The sequence below is a fragment of the Delphinapterus leucas genome, chromosome 10, assembly GCF_059928025.1.
Source record: "Delphinapterus leucas isolate spDelLeu-1000000601 "Yukka" chromosome 10, BTC_Dleu_Yukka2, whole genome shotgun sequence".
Taxonomy (NCBI): Eukaryota; Metazoa; Chordata; class Mammalia; order Artiodactyla; family Monodontidae; genus Delphinapterus; species Delphinapterus leucas.
Genome location: NC_143138.1, coordinates 57218278 through 57243665, shown reverse-complemented (window position 1 = coordinate 57243665; position 25388 = coordinate 57218278). Strand labels below are relative to the sequence as shown.

At 37.2% G+C, this 25388-nt stretch overlaps 1 protein-coding gene across 8 annotated transcripts in view; it reads right to left on the bottom strand.

Moving 5' to 3' along the window:
* Window positions 1-25388, bottom strand: part of OXSR1 (oxidative stress responsive kinase 1) — a 101524-nt gene that overhangs the window by 20826 nt on the left and 55310 nt on the right. For all 8 annotated transcript variants that reach the window (XM_089919066.1, XM_089919065.1, XM_089919064.1 and 5 more), the window contains 6 exons: window positions 23167-23222; window positions 13222-13331; window positions 10627-10728; window positions 6615-6748; window positions 2618-2666; window positions 1934-1999 (listed from right to left, as the gene is read on the bottom strand). In XM_089919066.1, coding sequence (XP_089775192.1) covers window positions 1934-1999; window positions 2618-2666; window positions 6615-6748; window positions 10627-10728; window positions 13222-13331; window positions 23167-23222 — 517 coding nt within the window. The remainder of the gene's footprint in view (window positions 1-1933; window positions 2000-2617; window positions 2667-6614; window positions 6749-10626; window positions 10729-13221; window positions 13332-23166; window positions 23223-25388) is intronic.

Here is a 25388-nt window from a genome sequence, read left to right as displayed (position 1 = left end):
AGTCCTTACCCAAGATAAGATTTCCAGAGATAAAGGCAAATTCAAAATACCTTCTATTTTAAGAAAGGATTTCAGAGCATTTTATCAGTAATATCTAGTAATAACCATTTTACTGCTATAGGCTTCATCACTGTGGTATTGTATTATTTGTTTGTAAATCTTTCCCCTACCCAAGGTGTGTCCTTAAGGGCAGGGAAAGTATCTTAATCACTTTTATATTTCTAGTATCTGGCACAGTGCCTGGCACATAACAGACACTCAGTACATGGTATAGAAGGGAGGCTGGATCTATAAGGAGTGTGAAAGCATCATTGGGAATGCAACAACGTAGAGAAAAGAATATAAAGCAGTAACCTTTCAAGGAGCTACCAGTGCAGTTATAAATGCTGCAGTTACTAATGCCTCGATAAACAGCTTGGAATAGGGAAGGGCATATTAGAAAATCTACAGATGGTCACCAAACTGCCTTCCAAGGAGATCTAGCCAGATCAGTTGCATGGTCTTTGTTATACTGAATAGAGTATGCAAACTGAAAGGCCCCACCAGCCCCCTTTCCACTCGCTCTCAAGGCCTGCCATGCCCAACTCCTCACCCAGACACCTGTTGAGTGAATATCTTAAAAGTATCCATTTGAAGGTATGCCAAATAATTAGCTTACCTAGGCCACTAATATCTTGGTTTGGTCCTGCCTTAAGGATAAAGGACTTATGTTTGTTCACTATTTTAAGGCTAGGTTACCCAAATAATATTGAAGGAAAGCCACAATCATCTTTTCTACTTTACTAACATTTCAAAAGACTTCAAAGTTGACAGCTTTTTGTATTGTAATAGGGCAGGCATGTGGTATATGCTGCTTCCTTCTGTTGCCAATGGAATTCCAACAGAAACCAGAATGTTACTACTGGAAACAGATGAACTTCCTCTCATTGTTCCTGTACTTTTTCACATTAATCATGAAATAATGGGGAAGTGGCTTCTACTTTAGTGAGGGGGAAGGACATAAGACTGAATTATTTAATTTTTTAAACTCTTTTCTTCTTAAAACATGTAGTTCTTCCAGTCAGCCAAGAGAAAGGATACTGTTATTTAACAGAAATTCACTCAGCTGAAGCAGCTTAGGATATAGATGTGGATGTTAAGCTTGAAGCTGTTTCCAACATTGCTGATGGGTTTTAATGTGGCCATATTTAGCCTCTCCTATCTCCCTCACGTGGCTTCAATGGGATTCACCTGGTACTCTGAACACTTTCTTCCATCAATATGGAGAATCCCCGGAAGTACGCATGGTGGATTTTTCTTCTCAGCCAACTTCCCAGCCATGGGCGTGTCTCTCCGCCAGCCCTCGGCTGACGGCGATTGGACCCACGTACATATTTTTATGTGTACATGTTTTCAATGCTCTTGGGTATGACTAGGAGTGGAATTGCTGGGTCATATGGCAACTCTGTTTAGCCTTTTGTGAAACTGCCCGACTGCTTTTTAAAAGTGGCCACACCATTTTCCATTCCCGTCAGTAATGTGTAAGGGCTCCAATTTCTCTACATCTTTAGCAACACTTGTTATCGTTTGTCTTTTTTGATATAGTTATCCTAGTGGGTGTGAAGTGGTGTCTTCATTGTTTTTGTATGGTGTGAAGAAACTTCACAACTTTACAACTTACTCTGGTAGTTGCAAACAGTGATTTAACAGAATTTAGAATTAATTCATTAATTACATAACATACCTTTTCATTCTAGTTGATAGTGGAGTAATACCAAGGCATACAGTAGACTATTGCTAAAAGAATATATCAAAGAATGCTAAAGATAAGACTGAAAGAAAATGAGTAATATTCATACTGTTAACACAGTATTAGTTAAATATACTTTCAAAATGCAAAAGTAAATCTATTCTAAGTAATTTCCCAGAAAAACTGAGTAAAATCCCCATTTACCTTTCTAGCTCTTTCAGAAATGGTTGGTGCTCTCTGCAATATTTTTTCTTGAAGAAATTCTTTATTCTGGAGAGGAAAAATAAGTGTTTTCTTCTCATAAGAAGTTTTTATTGAACAAAATAACTGACACAGAAATATTCACAATTAAAATGTGATATAGTAACTGTTTTATAAAGAAGTTTGAAAAAAGCTTCTGAAGCTCCTTAGTATATTACTACCATGACTTTATAAATTGAGAAAAATCTTTAGTGTACTGTAAAAACCATTATCTATGAAAAGTTTGCTTTAACATATGTCCTTTGGGATCATGGTCCCACATTTCCCAACTACAGTAACATCCTACTTAACCCACATCTTTGGGAAATGAGATGTTTACTAATTCAGTAGTAAACCCTGAAATGAGAGTTCAGTATATTTCACAGAATTTTCCACAGATTTTATTTATAATGCTGAAGTTTAATATTCATTTTTTCCTGTTTTAAGTTTTACCTGACACTTAATTTATATGAAAAATACATTTATCTTATATACCAAAGATTACATAAATAGTGCCCTCAGCAATTATTTGATCTACCATCATTCTTCCAAAAATAATCATCTTAATGCAACATCTGAACAGTGAACCTAATTTAGGTAATTGAGGAGGATCATATGAACACATGAAATCAAGTTAGAATGTCCTACCTTTGCTTTTTGGAAAAATTTGTGCCTTAACAGTTCTGCTGCTGTTGGTCTAAAACCAGAAAAGAAAGTTTTTATAAATTCAAGTGGAATGTGGGTTTTCATTTTCAAAAATGATTTCTTGAGCATCAAGATAAAAACTCAGTGTACTCCACTGTCCTCAACCTACTAAAAACCAAAAAGGATAAACTCAGTACAAGACATTGAACAAAATTAAAAAACTCAAATAGAAATGTTCTGATAATAATTATTGTAGGCTCTTTCAAAAATTCATTAGTGAAATGTTTCTTTTAAAAGCATGATTTCTTAGTGGCTTTCAATATATTTGCTATTTAATATTATTTCCCAAGAAGTTGGCTTTATCTGCTTTAACGAGGCAAAAAAATATATTTAAACTCACAAATCAAGCCCTGTGCTTCTTGCCACATGGTTGCCTGCAAGCCTTCAACTTAGGTAACTACATATTTTTTAAAAATAATTTCACAATTTCCTTTAAAAAAACTGAAGATTCTAAGAGTAACATATAGTCCCCCAATTTAATCTAAACTCAGGTTTTTAAAAATTAATTTATTTTAATTTATTTTTTTCTTATTTTTGGCTGTGTTGGGTCTTCGTAGCTGTGTGCAGGCTTTCTCTAGTTGTGGCGAGCAGGGGCTACTCCTCGTTGCTGTGCGTGGGCTTTTCACTGTGGTGGCTTCTCTTGTTGCGGAGCATGGGCTCTAGAGCGCGTGGGCTTCAGTAAATGTGGCGCATGGGCTCAGTAGTTGTGGCTTGTGGGCTCTAGAGCGCAGGCTCAGTAGTTGTGGCGCACGGGCTCAGTTGCTCCGTGGCATGTGGGATCTTCCTGGACCAGGGCTCGAATCTGTGTCCCCTGCATTGGCAGGCGGATTCTTAACCACTGAGCCACCAGGGAAGCCCTAAACTCAGTTTTTAACTCAACTGTGTACAGTCTTACTTCATTGGCATAAAGGCACTGTTGTCCATTTCACAAACTAGTATGACTGCGAATAAATAATAAATACTACACTTAAGAAACTGGACCTGATTAACACCACATACCTACCATGTAATCTTGAGCAAATCACTTCTCTAAGGTTCAGTATTACCTGGCCAAGTCCTTAAAAGCAGTGGTTCTTAAACACTGCTGTGCATTACAATATCTGGGAGTTAAAAAAAAAATCCTTGGGACTAAAGACATGAGGGTCATATTCTAGCTATGTCAGAGCAACAAGGTAGAAGCAGCCTACGTTTTGGATTGCCCTCCTGAAATAGAGTTGTCATACCACATGTGAACTGCTACACAAGAGAGAAATAAAGTCTTATCTTATTTAAAAAAAAAAATCCTGATGCCCAGGCTGTTCCCCTTAACACTTAAAGCAGAATCTGTGGGGGCAAACCTGGGTATCAGCAGTTTTTAGAACTCCCCAGGTGATACCAATATGTACTCAAGCTTGAGAACCAGGGCCTCAGAGGATTCTTATAAAGATTAAAAGAGAGCGTCAGTGTGGAAGTGCTATGCAAACTGAAAGTAGACATTACCATTCCTATTTTTTTCATTCAGTCACAATTTCAATATGTTCAACAGTTTGCACAACACTGTTTTTTATGATTCGTTCCTTTCTTCTAGGTTCACTTCCTTCTTTCTAAAGTACACTTTAGAGGAGTTCTTTAAGTGATTAAAACATGACTGGAAAACTCAAATTTTGTCTGAAAAATAACTTAATTTCATGCTTACTGTTGAATGATAGTTTGACTAGATGGAGAATTCTGGGTTAACAGTTTTTTTTTCTCAGCACTGTTCCAGTATATTCTGGCCTTGACTGTTGTTTTTGGGGAAGTGGCTGTCAATCTGCCTGCTATTCCTCAGTACGTAATCTGTTCTCTCAGGTCACATTTAAGAGCTTCTCTTTGCCTTTGTGTCCAGTAGTTTCACGACAATGTGTACAAGTGGGAAAAGAGGGATACCACTTGGAATCTGGGGTGATATTTCCTTAGCCTGAAAATAAAGGTATTTCATCAATTCAGAAAATTCTCAGCTGTTACTTCTTCGAATGTTGCTTCTAGTTCACAGCGGTAGTGTTACACTGTGAGTTTTGTAATTTTGGATTGTGATCTCTTCAGGGCAAGAATTTCATGGGGGACTTCCCTGGCAGTGCAGTGGTTCAGAATCTGCCTGCCAACGCAGGGGACACAGGTTCAGTCCCTGGTACGGGAAGATCCCACATGCCACGCAGCAACTAAGCCCGTGTGACAAAACTACTGAGCCCGCACACCACAACTACAAAGCCCGCGTGCTGCAACTACTGAAGCCTGTGCGTCTAGAGCCTGTGCTCCGCAACAAGAGAAGCCACCACAATGAGAAGCCCATGTATCGCAACAAAGAGTAGCCCCCGCTCGCCGCAACTAGAGAAAGCCTGCACGCAGCAACAAAGACCCAACACAGCCAAAAATAAATAAAATTTAAAAAAAGAAAAAAAAAAAAAAGAATCCCATGGACCTGAGTTTTGGAAGTATTCTAACAGTGCAGTTTCCAATTGCTTCTGCCAGAAATAAAACTGGCTTAGTAATAACTGTTTTACTTTCTAATCCTGTGGATTCCTGGATAATATGGGTATAAATTCAGACTGTAAACCTGCAGGATGTCCAGGTCAGAGGGCTGGATTATTCAGGAAAGATTTCTGTTGTGTCTCTGTGATGATGGACAGATTTTTTTTTTGTTTTTTGGTCTCTCCTTTTACTCAGGATGCAGACTTCTGAAGGTCCTAACTTTAAGCAGAGATCTCAGTTCAAAATCCCCATTGGGTAGGCCCAATATCTCATTTCCAGTCCCCACTTGGAAGTTAAAAATCCAAACCAGTAGGTTATTGGAATGAATAGTGTCCTACTGAGGGGAGCCACAGAATTAGTTTATGATAGTTCTTGGATTTATGGCTTCCTTATTAATTCTGGCATCTGAAGACATCCCTTTATTGCAAGTTCATCTCTGTATTTGGTTTTTTAAGTTTGATAGATTTAGCCAGCATTTCTGGGTGTTTGTAACAAGAGAATTCTGTTATTTTAGTCAACTAACTTGGCAGAAGCAAAAGCGTTACCTATATTTTATACCAATTTATTCAGAAAGAGAAAAAAAGTTCTAAAAACAAAGGTTTGAATTTTACTGCCTGTTTTCTTACCCTTTCCAATATTTCCAACAGTAAATTTTGAAGCCCATTAAATATACTAAAGACACGATCAAGGATGTCAGTTCAAATCTTTTACTTTTGTTGAGCTTTAGAAAAATCAAAATTAAAGACCTCTTAGTCCTAAGAAACTGAGTGGACTATGTATATACTATGTGAAACAGAAAAATAAGACAGAGTGGGAACAGGGCCCAAGGTTAGAAATCAGGAGTTTTGGTTGACCTCAAAGATAAAAGATTGTATTCAATGATCTTCAACATTCTATGCTTCTGTTTAATTCATAAAGATACACACATTAGATGATCATGTTTCTCTTACTTACATGCCACCCAATTTTTCTAATGTTAACAATAAGCTCTTTGACTTTTTGGTCCACTTAACTAAAATATCTTTCTAGTAAGGAAATAAGTATGACTATTCGACATTAAATATAATATTTGCTATGTATATTGCTCTTGTTATTAAAATTGTAAAGAGCATTAAGATACTGCTTTACTTACAACTCTTAAATGCAAATTGAAAATAAGCCCTCCCGCTAACTTGGCATTTCAGTAACACAGAAATTTATAATTATAAGAAATTAACCAGGAAATAGCTTAACTATTTAGGGTACACTGTATACTAAAAAGAAGGGAGAAAGTAATTCACTCATTCCAATCTAGTATAATGGTCTGTGCATTTTTTTCCTAATGTTTGTATTTAGTTCCTTTGAATTCGCTGTGCATGTATGTATGTATGGCATGTATGTATGTGATTCTTAGGCTTCCCCAATGGTTTATATATTAGACGAAGACAAAAGTAAGCTTTATCTCATATTTTACCTTTTTTCTGGATCCTTTTGAAGGCACAATGAAATCATTTTTCTAAATGATTTTCCATACTTTTTCAGCATTTCTTTATCTTGAACACCAGTTTCCAAAGAAGGAGGATCATTCTGCAGTGTCAGCATTAAAACCTGTAAGAATTTTTAATACAATATAAACTTCTGAAGACTCAGTAAAGTAAATTAAATATTGCGGCCAAGTTTTTTCAATATAGACAACCTCCAAACATACGAGCAGATTTCATTTTCTAAAAGTTCACATCTAGACCAGTTGTTTGGAAACTAGAGTTATTTAGGTGTTTTCCACATAAACAGTATCTTATAGATAGTTGGCTTCCCAGGCATGTGCCTACAAGGGCTCAACTGTATCAACATTGTACTGTATGTCCTTTAGTTGGAATCCTTTCTTCATGTCCTCTGTCCCCATTCTTATACCATCAAACTATCTTAAAAAAAATTAAAACCATAGCAAAATTAAGAGTGTGACCTTGCTGACTTTACCTATTCATGGCTCTGTTCCAACCTGACCCCTTGTAACCTGACCTTCTCTTCCCAGAACTCCTCAGAAACTTCAATTATAGAAATCACTGATGATGTCCCAGTTAACAAAACTAGAGCCTCTTTTAGTTTGCATTCTTCCTACCTTTCCTGCAGCGACTGTCCATCCGAAATCTCTTCCTTCTTTGACTGACATGGCAACATACTATCTTAATGCATAGAGATGTAAATAATAAAGGTCACATTTATATGGTGGAATTTGGGATGATTTGTGTTTTTCTATACTGTTTGACTTTTTAATAAAAGTATAAGCCATTTTTCTGAGCACAAAGTCAACACCAAAATTAAAAGGCTATAATCAGAATTATTACTTGCTATTCAGATTCAATTTATATTTACTGAAAGGGAACTACTAAGATTGGCAGTATTTCTCGTTTTGAGCAAATAGGTTAACATGTGTATGTCTGGCTACAACTGCAGGAGTCACTGCCTACAATGATATAAAGTAAACCTCATCTTCCTCCCCCACCTCTTTTTAAAAATAAGCCATTTCTTGGACCTAAAAATAGCCTCCCACCTTACAGTTATTAAAAAACCATCCTTTTCAAAACCTTGTGAATATTCACTTACACCTAGGCATCTTGACCTTTCAGAAAAAAACCGTGGCCTTAAAATATCACTAACCCTTCACGCATCAAATATATAGGTCAATATACATATGTTTTGAATATGCAGATACAGAGAGGGTTTTCATACTATCTGCTTACTGGTTTTGTCCCTCTCTACATTGTTAAAGGGGACAAAATAACATTTTAAAGGTTCTAAAATGCACCAAGAACATAGATATATGAATAATATCACTATGACAAAAATTCACAATGGTGGTCACCAATTTAAACAGTCATAGGGCATTTTGTAAAGTGATCAAGCAGAACTATAAACAACAGCTACAGTTACAAACAAATAGAATTCATGTGCATATTATAATTAAGGGGTCACACAGATAAAAATGGCTGCCAACAGTACTGGCAGGACCATCTTGAAACACAAAAAACTCATTTATTACTAATGTTGGGGCATTAGGATTAACAACTACGTTTCAGGTAACTACTCCTTCAGGATATAAGAGGCCTTTTAATAAAAGCTGCTTAGTGTCCTACTGCAAAGCAAACTTTTATTCAATAACAGTGAGAATGATATATATGTATGGCACATGAACACTTTGCATGGATCTTATTTAACATATAAAAAGCACTTCAAACACTTAAAAGCACTTAAAAACAGTGCCTGGCACAGATAAGTGCTGAATCAATGTTAGTGATAATTACTATTAACATGTAACCCTTCCAACAACCTTATAAAGTAGAAATGATCATCATCCCCACTGAGGCTGTTCTACACAAGTGACTGTGGGGAACACACCCTAAAATAAGACACAACAGATCCTAATATCAAACTAGTTACACAGTCAGGAGATGGTGAGTCATCATATAAAAAGCTCAACTACAATGTAAAGTCACCCAATGCTAAATACCAAATATCTAATAGAGATTTTAACTGCTACAGGAGTTAGAAGGAATGCAGGGCAGAATTCTATGGATAAGGATGTCAAACGAATCAGGCTCCCAGACTTCAGACTATACTACAAAGCTACAGTAATCAAGACAGTATGGTACTGGCACAAAACCAGAAATATAGATCAATGGAACAGGATAGAAAGCCCAGAGATAAACCCACACACATGTGGTCACCTTGTTTTTGACAAAGGAGGCAAGAATATACAATGGAGAAAAGACAGCCTCTTCAATAAGTGGTGCTGGGAAAACTGGACAGCTACATTAAAAGAATGAAATTAGAACACTCCCTAACACCATACACAAAAATAAACTCAAAATGGATTAAAGACCTAAATACAAGGCAAGACACTATAAAACTCTTAGAGGAAAACATAGACATAAATCATAGCAAGATCCTTTTTGACCCATCTCCTAGAGAAATGAAAATAAAAACAAAAATAAACAAATGGGACCTAATGAAACTTAAAAGCTTTTGCACAGCAAAGGAAACCATAAACAGGACAAAAAGACAACCCTCAGAATGGGAGAAAATATTTGCAAATGAAGCAACTGACAAAGGATTAATCTCCAAAACTTACAAGCAGCTCATGCAGCTCAATATCAAAAAAACAAACAACCCAATCCAAAAATGGGCAGAAGACCTAAAAAGACATTTCTCCAAAGAAGATACAGATTGCCAACAAACACATGAAAGGATGCTCAACATCACTAATCATTAGAGAAAAGCAAATCAAAACTACAATGAGGTATCACCTCACACCGGTCAGAATGGCCATCATCAAAAACTGTACAAACAATAAATGCTGGAGAGGGTGTGGAGAAAAGGGGACCCTCTTGTACTGCTGGTGGGAATGTAAATTGATACAGCCACTATGGAGAACAGTATGGAGGTTCATTAAAAAACTAAAAATAGAACTACCATATGACCCAGCAATCCCACTACTGGGCATATACTCTGAGCAAAACATAATTCAAAAAGAGTCATGCACCACAATGTTCACTGCAGCTCTATTTACAATAGCCAGGACATGGAATCAACCTAAGTGTCCATCGACAGATGAATGGATAAAGAAAATGTGGCACATATATACAATGGAGTATTACTCAGTCATAAAAAGAAACGAAATTGAGTTATTTGTAGTGAGGTGGATGGACCCAGAGTCTGTCACACAGAGTGAAGTAAGTCAGGAAGAGAAAAACAAATACTGTATGCTAACACATATATATGGAATCTTTAAAAAAAACAAGGTTCTGAAGAACCCAAGGGCAGGACAGGAATAAAGATGCAGATGTAGAGAATGGACTTGAGGACATGGGGTGGGATGAAGGGTAAGCTGGGATGAAGTGAGAGAGTGGCATGGACATATATACACTACCAAATGTAAAATAGCTAGCTAGGGTTTCCCTGGTGGCGCAGTGGTTGAGAGTCCGCCTGCCGATGCAGGGGCCACGGGCTCATGCCCTGGTCTGGGAGGATCCCACAAGCCGCGGAGCGGCTGGGCCCGTGAGCCATGGCCGCTGAGCCTGTGCGTCCGGAGCCTGTGCTCCGCAACAGGAGAGGCCACAACAGTGAGAGGCCCGCATACCGCAAAAAAAAAAAAAAAAAAAAAAAGCTAGCTAGTGGGAAGCAGCCACATAGCACAGGGAGATCAGCTCGGTGCTTTGTGACCATCTAAAGGGGTGGTATAGGGAGGGTGGGAGGGAGATGCAAGAGGGAGGAGATATGGGGATATATGTATTGCACAGCTGATTCACTTTGTTATAAAGCAGAAACTAACACACCATTGTAAAGCAATTATACTCCAATAAAGATGTTAAATAAATAAATAAATAAAGTGAAGGAGAACAACAACAAAAAAAGAATGCCAAATGAAGTAAGGCTCTGAAAGAGAATTGAGGCATGAGCTGGGGTAGTATTTTGAATATGAGCTTCACCTTCATTGGCGGATACTTATGATAAGGAGCTGCCCCTGTGGCCAGTTCAATTGCTGTGATCCCAAAACTCCAGATGTCAGCTTTAAAATCATAACCCCGGACCTGTACAGAACAGAGAGATGTACAAGATTATTTTTACCACCCTAAAAGCACTTTTAAAAGGTAGCTTCTAATATGTATCAAGAACCATAAATTTTAAGCCAATAAAATATAATCTAAAGTTGGCAAAAGCCAAATATACTTGGTAAGAGGAAAAAAGAAAAGGAAAGAAAGAAAACTGAATGAATGTTCATCAACAATGGGCAAATAGTTAAGTATGGTATATTCACTTAAAAAAATATTATACACTCAACTAAAAGCAAAATTAATGAATTCTATACGAAAATATGGAAAACCACTTTATGATGTTATATGATAAAGCACTTATGAAGAAAAACGATTACAAAAGTTTTCATAAGTTCTGATCCTATTACAAACAGATATATAGCCTATTAAAGAAAAAAACTAGAAAGAACTAGAACAAAAAAAAATGTTAGGCAGTCTTAGGCATAGTTTTCCCAATTTCCTATGTTATGGTATTGTTTTTTTCTTTTTTTAAATTAATTTTTATTGGAGTATAGTTGCTTCACAATGCCGTGCTAGTTTCTACTGTACAGCAAAGTGAATCAGCCACACGTATACATATCTCCCCTTTTTTTTGGATTTCCTTCCCACTTAGGTCACCAGAGAGCACTGAGTAGAGTTCCTTGTGCTACACAGTAGGTTCTTATTAGTTATCTATTTTATACACAGTATCAATAGTGTATATATATCAATCCCAATCTTCCAGTTCATCCCACCCCCCCTTCCCCCTTGGCGTCCACATGCCTGTTCTCCACATCTGTGTCTCTATCTCTGCTTTGCAAATAAGATCATCTACACCATTTTTCTAGATTTCACATATATGCGTTAATGTTTTTCTTTTTCTGACTCACCCCACTCTGTATGACAGTCTCCAGGTCCATCCACATCTCTACAAATGACCCAATTTTGTTCCTTTTTATGGCTGCGTAACACTCCATTACATGTATGTCCCACACCCTCCCCATTAATTCCTCTGTGTTATGGTATTGTTTTATCATCTTAATTTTTAGAATGAAAAAAGTTACCAAGGGTGAGAATATTTTTAAAGTTGTTGGTGTGAATATGTTGCCAAATTTCTCTCCTTTATACTGTCACCAGCATGTTATATAATTAAATATTTAAATTTTCTATCCTAAGCAATATAGGAGGAGAAACAGGTTTGGGGAGTGTGTGGTTTGAGACCTAAAATTAAAGCTCCTTATTACGTGCTGCTTCAACATTGGGTAAACAGGAGGACCTCTACTGACCTAAGCGAAAGTTCCCTTCCCCGGTCTCCTCCCAAGGAGAAGGCCCCCTAGGCCCAACAACCCTGCATATCAAATGGATCAGGTACAGTTCCTGTTTATTCCTGAGTAGCAGGTTTCCCTGCCAGCCGTCAGAATTGTTCAAACAAGCCAATCACACCTTCACAAGGAAACCAAAGGGCATATCACTCTCTTGATACTACAAAGCCTGTCTCCTACAGCAACTGTTTGTTCTTTTCCTTCCTAAGTGCAACCCTGTGGGGCATGCAGTGTCCTCTGCCTCCAGATATGTGTACATACAAATAATAAACTGCTGTCAATCTCATTAGGTCCAGTGTCAGGTGCTGTGCGTTCAGCCATCCCCATAACCCTAGCATGGGAAGCCTTCCCTCACCAACAGGGTCAATACAGGCCTGTACTGTATTGTATTTTATTGTAACAGAATAAAAAGTAGATTCAGTTCTACATACTGAGTTTGACATAAGACATTTATGTAAAACATCTATAGGGAATTGGAAATATCTATCCAGAGGCTTAAAAAAGAAGACTCGACTGGATATAATTTAGAAATAATGAACAGGTGGGAAGTGGAGATGAAAATAGTATGTGTCGTCAGAGAATAGAAGAGTCAGAAACAAGGTGCTGGGGAGCAGTGTCATTTAGCAGTAGAAGGAAAGCCAGAAGAGAAGCCAGAGAAATGGCCCGACAAGTAGATGAAGAATGAGGAAGCTAAGGATGTGAGTAAACGGGGAAAAGGTCAACAGTTTCAAATGCCACAAAGAGAACGAAACAAGGAGCAAAAAAATGAGCACTGGATTGGAGGAATAGCAGTTTCCATTAGGTGATGGGATGAGCGACATCAGACTACAGTTTGTTTGACAACTCGGAAAGAGGGACTTGGAGAAAACTAGTCCTTCAAGAGCCATAGCAATGAAACTACATGTAAAAAAAGTCAGGTCATTTAATTTGTACTAAGGATATTAGCATTAAATCAATCTTGATTATATTATTCCTTAGGTTGCCTTTTGTATAAATCTTGAGATTCATATGTCCGTTGTTAAGATTGTAGAGTTTTCCTGTTTTTTTTTTAAGCACGGACCAGTCTTAAGGAACAGAGACATACTTCCCAAAGCTAACCTAGTAGAACAAACAAAAGCAAACACTACTCAATTTTTTCAATTTTGTAACAAAACGCCAAATCGTTTTAAAAAGACAAAAGACACAGTACCTGTTCCATAACTTCAGGCGCCATCCAGCAAGGGGTTCCAACAAAGGTTTTCCTAACTTTATTTCGCGTAATGTCACCACCAGTTGCTAAAAAAGCACTAACTCCAAAGTCTAAAATAGAATACAACAGCAAGGCATTAAAAGTACAGTAACTAACATAAATAGATAGGAAAGTAATATAGTTATGGTCCTATATACACAGCATGACCTTTTCTCTTCTTTCTGCTAAACTTCTTGACTAAATTAAGACATAGCTTAACAGATTCCTCATTCCATTCCTCTCCACCTCCACAATCATCATCTCCTCAGATTTTCCTCCTTGCTCCGAACCATTCTTTTCATCTTCCCAAACTGAAATACTATATCCATTAAACACTAACTCCAGCTGCCTCTTCTCCCCAGCCCCTGGCAACCACCATTCTACTTTCTGTCTCTATGATTTTGACTGCTCTTAAGTATTTCATGTAAGTAGAATCAAACAGTATATCTTTTTATAACTGACTTATTTCACTTAGCGTAAGATCTTCAAGGTTCATCCATGTTGTAGCATATGTCAGAATTTCCTTCCTTTAGAGGTTGAATAATATTGCATTGTATGTATATACTACATTTCGTGTATTCATTCATCCACTGATGGACACTTAAGTTGCTTCCAAGTTTTAGCCATTGTAAATAACGCTGCTATGAAAATAGGTACACAAATACCTGTTTCAGTCCCTGCTTTCAGTTCTTTGGCATATAATTCCATTCAGAAGTGGAATTGCTGGATCATATGGTATTCTTATTTTTAATTGATTTAAGGAATTGCCATACTCTTTCCCACAACAGCTGTACCGTTTTACGTTCCTACCAATAGTGAACAAGGATTCAGATTTCTCCACATCCTTGTTATTTTCTATTTTTTGATAACAGCCATCCTAATGGGTATCTCCTTTTAGTTTTGACTTGCATTCTTCCCTGATGATTAGTGATACTGAGCATCTTTTCATGTGCTTTCTGGACATTGGAATATCTTCTCTGGAGAAATGTCTATTAAATTTTAAAATTGATTTTTTGTTGTTGTTAAGTTTTAGGAGTTCTCTATATATTCTGGATATTATAAATCTCTTACCAGATACACGACTTGCAAATCTTTTCTCCCATTTTGTGGGTTGCCTTCTTACTCTGTGGATAGTGTCTTTTAATGCACAAAATTTTTAAATTTTCATGAAATCCAACTTGTCTATTTTTATTCTTTTGTTGCCTGTGCCTTTGGTGTCATATCTAAGAAATCACTGCTAAATTCAACGTCATGAAACTTTTGCCCTATGTTTTCTTCTAAGTGTTTTATTGTTTTAGGTCATATATTTAGGTCCATTTTGAGTTAATTTTTGAATATAGTGTTAGCTAAGGGTCCAACTTCATTCTTTTGCATTGGGATATTCAGTTTTCCCAGCACCATTTGTTGAAAAGACTGTCTTTTCCCCATTGAATAGCCTTGACACCCTTGTCAAAAATCATTTGACCATATGTACGAGGGTTTATTTCTGAGCTTTCTATTCTATTCCACTGGTCTCTATACCTATCTTTATGTCAATAACATACTGTTTATATTACTGTTGTTTTGTAGTAAGCTTTGAAAACAGGAAGTATGAGTCCTCCTGCTTTGTTCATTTTTTTTCAAGACTGTTTTGGCTATTTGAGGTTCCCTGAGATTCCATATGAATTTTAGGATTTTTTTTTCTATTGCTGCAAAAAAAAAATGTCATTGGGGCTTTGATAGGGATTGCACTGAATCTATAAATTACTTTGGGGAGTACTGACTTTTTAACAATAGTAAGTTTTCCAATCCATGAATGGGGGGATGTGGTTCCATTCATTTATATCCTCTTTAATTTCTTTCAGCAATGTTTTATAGTTTTCATTGTACAAGTATTCTACCTCCTTGATTAAGTTAACTGCTAAATATTTTATTCTTTTTGATGCTACTTGTAAATGGAATTGTTTTGTAATTTCTTTTTCAAATTGTTCACTGTTAGTGTAGAAAATGCAACTGATTTTTGTTAAAGATTACCATTTTATTTTTATTTATTTTTAAATATTTATTTATTTATTTTGGCTGCACCAGGTCTTAGTTGCAGCAGGTGGGATATTCACTGCGGCATGCAGGATCTTTAATTGTGGCATGATGGCTTCTAAGTTGCAGTATGCAGACTCAACCGCGGCATGTGGACTTCTTAGTTGCAGCATGAGAACTCTTAGTTGCAGCATGCGTGCAGGATCCAGTTCCCTGACCAGGGATTGAACCCAGGCCCCTGGCATTAGGAACATGCAGTCTTACCCACTGGACCACCAGGGAAGTCTGTGACTGATTTATGTCTGTTGACTTTGCATCCTACTTTACAAAATTCATTTATTAGTTCAAATAGTTTTTTTTAAAATATGTATTTATTTATTTAATCTTTTGGCTGCGTTGGGTCTTAGTTGCGGCACGTGGGATCTTTCGTTGCGGCACGTGGGATCTTTGTTGTGGCGTGCGGGCTTCTCTCTAGTTGTGGCGTGCGGGCTCAGTAGTTGTGGCACGTGGGCTCTCTAGTTGTGGCGTGCAGGCTCCAGAGCACGTGGGCTCTGCAGTTGTGGCGTGGGCTTAGTGGCCCCATGGCATGTGGGATTTTAGTTCCCTGACTAGGGATCGAGTCTGTGTCCCCTGCACTGGAAAGAAGATTCTTAACCACTAGACCACCAGGGAAGTCTCTCAAGTAGTTTTTTATGTAATGTTTAGGGTTTTCTACATATAAGATCATACAATCTGCAAACAGGCGTAAGTTTACCTCTTTCTTTCTAGTTTGAATGTCTTTTATTCTTTTTCTTGCCTAATTGTTCAATCTAGAACTTCCAGTACTGTGTTGAATAGAAGTGGCAAAAGCAGACATCCTTCCTGTGTTCCTGAACTCAGAGTAAAACCTTTCATCACTGAGTATGATGTTCATTGTAGGTTATTCATATATGGCTTTTAGTATGTTGAGGAAGTTTCCTTCTGTTCCTACTTTGTTGCATGTTTCTATCATGAAAGGGTGTTAAATTTTCTCAAATGCTTGTTCTGCACTGAGATGATCAGGTGGGTTTTCTTTTTCTTTCTGTTAACGTCATGTATAACAATGATTTTCATATGTTGAATCATCCTTGCATTCCAAAGAAATCCTACTTGGCCATGGTATATGATCCATTTAATATGCTACTGAATTTGATTTGCTAGTTATTTTGCTGAAAATATCTACATCAAGTTCATAATGGATACTAGTCTGTAGTATTCTTTTCTTGTTAGTGTCTTTGTCTGACTTTTGGTCTTGTTGAGGCATGTGAGCTCAGTAGTTGTGGCATGCTGGCTCAGTTGCCCTGCGGCATGTGGGATCTTAGTCCCCTGACCAGGGATCAGACCCGCATTCCCTGAATTGTAAGGTGGATTCTTTAGCACTGAACCACCAGGGAAGCCCCTAGTTCTTCTTTAAATGTTTGATAGAATTCACCAGTGAAACCATCGAGTCCAGGGCTTTTCTCTGTCAGAAAATTTTTGATTACTGATTCAATCTCTGTGCTAGTTATAGGTCATTTCAGATTTTCTACTTCTTCATGATTTCATCTTGTTAGGTTTTGTGTTTCAAGGAATTTGTCCATCTAGGTTATCCAATTTGTTGGAGTACAATTGTTCATAATACCATCTTATAATCCTTTTTATTTGGGTGGAATTGGTAGTTATGTCCCCATTTTTGTTTCTGATTCTTTTATTTTTAAAAAGTATTTATTTATTTATTTTATTTTTGGCTGCATTGGGTTTCAGCTGCAGCACGTGGGATCTTCGTTGGAATCTTCATTGCGGCACATGGGATCCTCTGCCAGGGCACGCGGGCTCCTCACTGTGGCGCGAGGGCTCAGTAGTTGTAGCATGCAGCCTCTCTAGTTGTGACCCACATGCTCAGTGGATGCAGCACGTGGGTCCAATTGCCCCATGGCATGTGGGATCCCAGTTTCCTGACCAGGGATCAAACCCACGTCCCCTGCACTGGAAGGCAGATTCTTAACCATTGGACCACCAGGGAAGTCCCTGTTTCTGATTTTAGTCATTTGAGTCTTCTTTCTTTTTTTCTTAGTCTACTTAAAGGTTTGTCAATTTTGGTGATCTTCTGGCTTCATTGATTCCCTCTATTGCTTTTCTATTCTCTATTTCCTTTTCTCAACTCTAAATTTTATTATTTCCTTCCTTCTGCTAGCTTTGGGTTCAGTTTCTTCTTTTTCTAGTTCCTTAAGCTGTAAAGTTAGGTTGTTGATGTGCTATCTTTCTTGTTAAAGAAAGCATCTAAAGCTATAAATCTGCCCCTTAGCAGTGCTTTCACTGTGTCCCCTGAGTTTTGGTATGGTTGTGATTTTGTTTTCATTCATTTCTAAGTATTTTCTAGTTTCCCTTGTGATGTCTTCCTTCGTCCACTGGTTGTGAAAATGTGTGCTTAGTTTCCATAAATTTGTGAATTTTCACATCCTCTGTTGTTGGTTTCTAGATTTACCCCATTGTGGTCAGATGATATCACTTAATCTGTGGCCTAACATATGGTCTTATCCTGGAAAATGTCCCTTGGGCACTTGAGAAGAATGTGTATGCTGTTCCTGTTGGGTAGAGTGTTCCGTATATGTCTGTTAGATCTAGAAGGTCAATGTGTTGTTTAAGTCCTCTATTTCCTTATCTTCTGTCTGTTCTACCCATTATTAAGAATGGAGTACTGAAGTCCCCAACTATTATTATAGAGCTCTCTACTGTTTCCTTCAGTATTGCAGAGGTATCTACAGTACCCTTCACTTCTGTCATTTTTTGCTCCATATATTTTGCTGTTATGTTAATAGGTGCATGGATATTTATAAGTGTTGTATCTACTTGTTGTATTTAACCTTTTATTAATATGTAATGTACTTCCTTAAATCAGACAGAGAAAGAAAAATATTGTATGATATCCCTTATATGCGGAATCTAAAAAGAAATGACCCAAATGAACTTACTTACAAAACAGAAACAGACTCACAGACTTAGAGAATGAACTTATGGTTACCGGGGGGAAAGGGAGAGTTAGGGAGTTTGGGATGGACATGTACACACTGCTATATTTAAAATGGATAACCAACAAGGACCTACTGTATAGCACAGGGAACTCTGCTCAATGTTATGTGGCAGCCTGGATGGAAGGGGAACTTAGGGGAGACTGGATACATGTATATGTATGGCTGAGTCACTTTGCTGTGTACCTGAAACTATCACAACATTGTTAACTGGCTATACTCCAATATAAAATAAAAAGTTAAAAAAATATGTAATGTACTTCTTTGTCTCTTGTAACCTTTTTTTTTTTTAAATTGGAGTATAGTTGCTTTACACTGCTGTGTCAGTTTCTGCTGTACAGCAAAGTGAATCAGCCATACATATACATATATCCCCTCTTTTTTGGATTTCCTTCCCATTTGGGTCACCATAGAGCACCAAGTAGGGTTCCCTGTGCTATACCGTAGGTTCTCATTAGTTATCTATTTTACACATACTAGTGTATATACGTCAATCGCAATCTTCCAATTCACCCCCCCCACATCCTGGTAACCTTTTTTGATTTAAAGTCTATTTTGTCTGATATTAGAGTAGCCACCTCTGCTCTGTTTTAGTTAGTTACTATTTGCATAGGATATATTTTTCCATCCTTTCACTTTCAATCTATTTGTGTCTTTGGATCTAAAGTGACTTGCTTATAGATAGCATATAACTGGATCATGTTTTTATCCATCCTGTCAATCTCTGTCTTTAACTGGACAGTTAATTCATTTACATTTAAAGCAATTATTGATAAGGAGGGACTTACTTCTGTCATTGTGTTATTTTTTTCATATGACTTATAGCTTTTTGGTCCCTCATTTCCTATATTACTTATTTTGTGCTTAATTTTTTGTTGTAAAATGCTTAATTTTTTTTCTCATTTTCTTTTGTTTATATTCTATAGCTATTCTCTTAATAGTTACCATAGGGATTACATTTACCATGGTAAAGTTGTAACAATCTAATTTGAATTTACATCAGCTTAACTTCAATAACATACAAAAACTCTTCTCCTTTACAGCACTATCCTCACCTCTTTTGGTTGTCGTTGTCATCATAAAATTACATCTTAATAAACTGTGTGCTCAAAAACATGAACTAATCATTCTTTTAAATGCATTAGTCTCTTAAATTACGTAGAAAAGAGGACTTGGAGTTACAAACCAATACCAAGTAATACCAAGTTTTAGACCAATAACTGTTTTTAGTAATGTATCAGTCTCTTAAATTATGTAGAAAACAAAAAGTGCAGTTACAAACCATTGTTACAATACTACTAGCTTTTATACATCCCCATGTATTTACCTTTACTGAGATCTTTATTTCTTCATACTGCTTGCAGTTACTGCCTAGGGTCCTCCGATTTTACCTTGTAAGACTCGCTTGAGCATTTCTTACAGGGCAGGTCTATTCCCTCAGCTTTTGTTTATCTGGAAATGTCTTAATTTCTCCCTCATTTTTGAAAAACAGTTTTACTGGATATATGATTCTTGGTTGACACTTTTTATTTCAGCACTTTGAATATATTGTCTCTCTGCCTTCTGGCCTCCAAAGTTTCTGATGAGAAATCTGCTGACAACCTTATTTAGGACCCTTGTATGTGATGAGTCACTTTTCTCTTGCTGTTTTCAAAATTCTTTGTCTTTGCCTTTTATAAGTTTGATTATAATGGGAGTCTCTGAGTCTCTCAGAGTTCACCTTAGTTGGAGATCACTGAGCTTATTAGATGTTTGTCTTTCATCAAATTTGAGATGTTTCCAGCCATTATTATTTTTGTGTGTGTGGTACAAGGGCCTCTCACTGTTGTGGCCTCTCCCGTTGCGCAGCACGGGCTCCGGGCGCAGGCTCAGTGGCCATGGCTCACGGGCCCAGCTGCTCTGTGGCACGTGGGATCTTCCTGGACCGGGGCATGAACCCGTGTCCCCTGCATCGGCAGGCGGACTCTCAACCACTGCGCCACCAGGGAAGCCCTCCAGCCATTATTTCTTCAAATATTCTCTCTGCCCCTTTCTTCTCCTTCTAGGCCTCCCACAGTGTGTATGTTGGTCTGCTTAATGGTATCCAAACAGGTCCCTCAGGCTCTATTCACTTTTCTTCAATCATTTTCCTTTCTGTTCCTTAGACTTGATAACTTCCATTTTTCTATCTTCAAGTTCACCAGTTATTTCTTCTGCCAGCTCAAATCTGCATTTAAATCCTTCTAGTGAGTTTTTCATTTCACAATACAAGTTATTGTAGCTCCAGAATTTCTTTTTGGTTTCTTTTGAGGTTTTCTCTCCTTATTGATATTTAGATTTTATTCACACATCATTGTTTTGAGTTTTTCCATATCTTCCTTTAATTCTCTGAACATTTTAAGATAGCTGTTTTAAAGTCTTTGTCTAGTAGATGTGCCATCAGGTCTTTTCCAGTGATAGTTTCTGTTCGTTTATTTATTTCCTTTGAATAGGCCATACTTTCCTGTTTCACTGAGTGCTCTGTGATTTTTTTGTTGCTGTTGAAGACTGGACATTTGAATCTAACAAGGTGATAATGCTGGAAATCAGATTCTCCCCCTTTCCTGGGGTTTGCTGTTTTTTGTTATTTTTTTTGTTTTTTGGGGGTTGTGGTAGGCTGTATCTGTGCTAAGCATCAGCCTGAAATGTAAAGTTAAGATCTTCTCAGATCTTTTCTGCACCTTTTCCTGGGAATGTACATTCACTTTCCAATTTTCCCTGCAAACGTAGTTTTGTTTTTTGTTTTTGTTTTTTTTTGGACATGCCACGTGGCTTGTGGCATCTTAGTTCCCTGACCAGGGAATCAAACCCAGGCCCTCAGCAGTGAAAGCGCAGAGTCCTAACCACTGGACTGCCAGGAAAGTCTCTATAGTTTTGTTTTGTTTTGTTTTCCCCTGTAGTTGTTTTTTGATGTCCTAGTCTTTAAAGTCTGGCTCCAAAAAGGGCAAGAGAAGGGAAGGAAAAAAGGCCATGGCCTGTTAAAGTCCCTTGGAAATCACTTGGAAGGGAGGAGCTGCAACAACAATGGCTGCCTGTCTCTTTGTACCTCTGTGATCAGAAGCAATCAGTAATCAGAGCATATCCTGGATATCTGGAGGACAGGATCTTTTCTGCCACCATGGTTCCTGCAAGCTGCTCCAAAAACATGTGCATAGCTGCCTGCCAGGTGGCTGATAGGTGAGGAATGAGCAGCTCTGAAATTAACTGTAATTTACCTTCCAAGTCTTGCCCTAGAATTTTCAAGCAATCAGTGGAATGCAGAATTCCAACATTAGACAAATTCTGCCAATTCAATTGTTGTTTAGGTGGGGAGAAGATTCTTGGTGCTTCCTACTCTGCCATCTTCCCAGAATTCTCTCTTCTTTAGTTTCTTACCACTTGATTTTGCTTCTCTAAACAATACAGTATAATTGTGCCTGGTTTTGAACTTATATAAATGGAATCACAAGCTATATATTCTGACTAGCTTCGTTCACTCTATATTTTTATAATTTATTTAATGCTTTTGTATACAGCTGTAGTTCTATTCATTTTCATCACTATATAGTATTCCAAAGTATAAATTAACTACAATTTACTTATCCATTCTACTAACAAAAGACCTGGGACTGTTTCAAACTTTCAATGCTTATGAGCACTATGGCACACTGAAGTATGAGTTTCTCTATGCCATACACCTAGAAGCTAAAGTCTCTGGGTATGCATATCTTCAACTTAATAAAGTGTTGGTACTGTTTATATTCCCACCATCAGAGGGTGAGATTCTCCCTTGCTTTACATCCACACTGATAACTAGTACTGTCAGGTGTGTTTGCTAGGTCAGTCAGTATAATGTGGTATCCCCAATGCTATTTTACTTTGCATTTAATTGCTAGCTAGTGAGGCTGACCACCTTTTATTATATTTATGTTTTGATGTCATTTGAGATTATCTGATTTTTCCTTAATGAGTTCTTTGTATGTTCTAAATTTGAGCCCCTTGTCAAGTTATTCATGCTGCAAATATCTTCTCTGTGGTTTTGCTTTTTTACTTATTAATGGTGACAAACTGTTCTTCTTTCGATGAACAGTAGTTGCTAATTTTACAGGAGCTAAATTTATCAATCTTTTTCTTTACATTAGAACATGATGTGGCTTTGTTAAAATATTCCCTTACCTGAGGACATGAAGATGTGTGCCTAAATTATCTTCTAAAGCTGAAGAAATAATTCAAGGTTTGGGTGGTTATTTTCCTCCTGCCAAACATCTGACTGTTCCAGGAGTGTGGGACCAAGCTGAGGTTTTTTCTCAGATGATCTGCTTGATCTACAATCCTGCAGTTCAGCTATTCTGGAGTTTCACCCTGGTGGAGGGGGCATTTCACCAGGATAGCAACACTGGCAGGCCTTGGACTCCAATTCTTATCTCTTTAGCTCTGAATCTGACAAAAGTACACTTCCACCTCTCAGATGCCTCTTCCTAATTGGCAAATACCCCATTTCTCCCAGGACAGAAGCAGTTCTGTATCACCTCTCTGTAGCATATTTATTCTTAAACGCAATGAGGTTTCTTGACTACTTCTCCTTTAAAAGAAAGTAAAGAATGCTATGAAAACCCACAGATGACGACTTTAATGGGGATAAGGAGTAGATAATTGTAAGGTAATGAGTAATGGTCAGAAAATGCCTAAGACTGAAAATGAAGGATGAGCAGTGGAAGATATCTTGAGTCAGTAGGGATGTGTCAACATAGTATGTTTGACCAGAGAGGGTCCAGGGGATAGAAGAGAAAACTAAGAAAACGTAACAGATAAGTAATGTGGTTCTATCAACCATTAAACCAAAATAAAAAGAAATATTAATCATTACCTGCAATCTGTACTGAGCCATCTTCTCCAAGAAGAATATTGCCAGCTTTCACATCTCTTTAAGAAAAAAAAAGAATCACTTATTAAAAAACACCTATTCTTTGGAGTCACATAATTTAAGCAGTTCACTATATTCACCACAACACTGTCAATATTTAAATGTTCTATTTTGCATTAAAGGGTATTAAGGCCAACAGCAGAATTTTAAAAATTGTAGTCACTTGTACTAGAACCCAAACATTGTAAACAATAACATATAGCTTTTTACTATTAAATTTGGAAAATCTGAGGTTATTAAATACTCAATTGAGATAATAGTGGCCAAAGAATGTGACCCTCACTTACTATCACCTTATCTACTTTTTAAAATACAATGATTTTTTTCTACACCCTAATATATGATCAAAAATTTTAAATGGTATGTGGTTGAAAACAGGGACTATTCTATGCCTGTAGCATAAATACATGATGGAAATTATTCAAACATCTCCATATTCTTATTAGTAACTATATATAACAGCTCAAGTAATACATGAACACATTCCTGCTATAAAAGCCTAAACATCACTGAAAAGGCCAAAGTTCCTTTTGACCACTGTTCTCAAGTCTAGTATTCTCTCCAAAGTTTTCAACCATTATCAGTCTAGTTAACAGAATATGTTCCTGTGACATATCTGGACTTTTCTTCCAACATAAATGATATCGTACTATCCCTTCAAATCTACAACTTGTTTTTCTCATGCAATAATGTGTCAGTAATATCTAGCAAAATTTACAATCCCTAATTCCTATGAGTAATCCACTTCTTTGATAACCTAGAGAAACTCTCACAATGTTCACAGAATATACAAGGGGGTTGTCTACAGAATTGTTTGTAATAACAAACCAAAAATGGTAGCAACCTAGAAAGCCAACAACAGCAAAAAGATTAAATTAATTCTGTTACATCCAATGAAATGGATTAAGGTCAATCAACATGTCATGCCCTCTAATACATAATACATACTGCTAAGTGAACAAATCAAATAGGACAGTGCATTTTGTACGCCACCATTAATGTTACACACACACAAACACACACACCCCTTTCCATACACAAACAGCAATGAATTTATTTCCTTTAGTGGAGAGGAGTGGGATCAGAGTCTTGTGGGAATGGACTCACTTATTTGTTTCATAATTAAAAATAAATATAATTAAATAAAAGAGAGCCAGGCCGTGAAGCTACTAGACAAGAAAGAAAAGTGAGGCTAGCTCATGGAAGAAGACCCTATTTGTCAGGAAAAAGAACCAGTGAAAGGACACTTCATCTCTTCCTTGTCCCTGTCTTCTTTCCCCTATCCTTAGCTATAACCATTCCTTGGTAAACAATGAACAACAGTTTCACAACTGTGTGTAGCAACGTCACCATACCAAGAGTATACAATACCTTTCCTGAATATATACTGAATCATTCGGAAATCATGTTACTGAGTATTTTTTTCTGCTTATAAATCCAAGCAATTTATAGGACCTTTCCCAGAAGCTGACTTAGAATGGAGGTTGGCTCACTTTGCCCTACAAACCTAAAGTCTACACCATGAACAGGAGAGAACTGAGGATATTTCCTTCCCTTGGTGACAAGACCATTCAACTAAGGCAACCATGAACCTTCAACTCCTTTTTCTGGGCTCATCTGGAATGATATCTAAAATTTAACGGGAAAAACAATATATAGTTTAGTCACTTCCTCCTCTGTGTTTCTGCAGCAGGCTGTAATGTTAGTACAGATCATAAAAATATAATCTTCCTCATTTCACCATGAGTCATATCTTAGTACATTTCTATATCATCTGCACTTACTTAGTATTATAATTAGTGCCTAGGGGGCATCTCCCAGATACTCATCAAATAGATTTAAATAACTAAATAGAAGACAACCTGCCTTAAATCTCCTTATGGAGATAAGTGAATCATTAAATCAATCCATCCATCCAACTAAACACTAAAATAAAAATTGATTGTTTCTGAAGAGATGTGGAGTAGTAAATCAATCAATCCAACTAAATACAAAAATAAAATTGTTCCCTCCTGCCATCCCACCTCCCAACTCCCACCTCCTATCCATCTAAATAGGAGAGCAGTTAAACTATGGTCTATCTATATAATGAAATACTATGAATACTAACGAATATATATGTTAATATGGAACAATCTCCAAATATATTAAGTGAAATAACAATA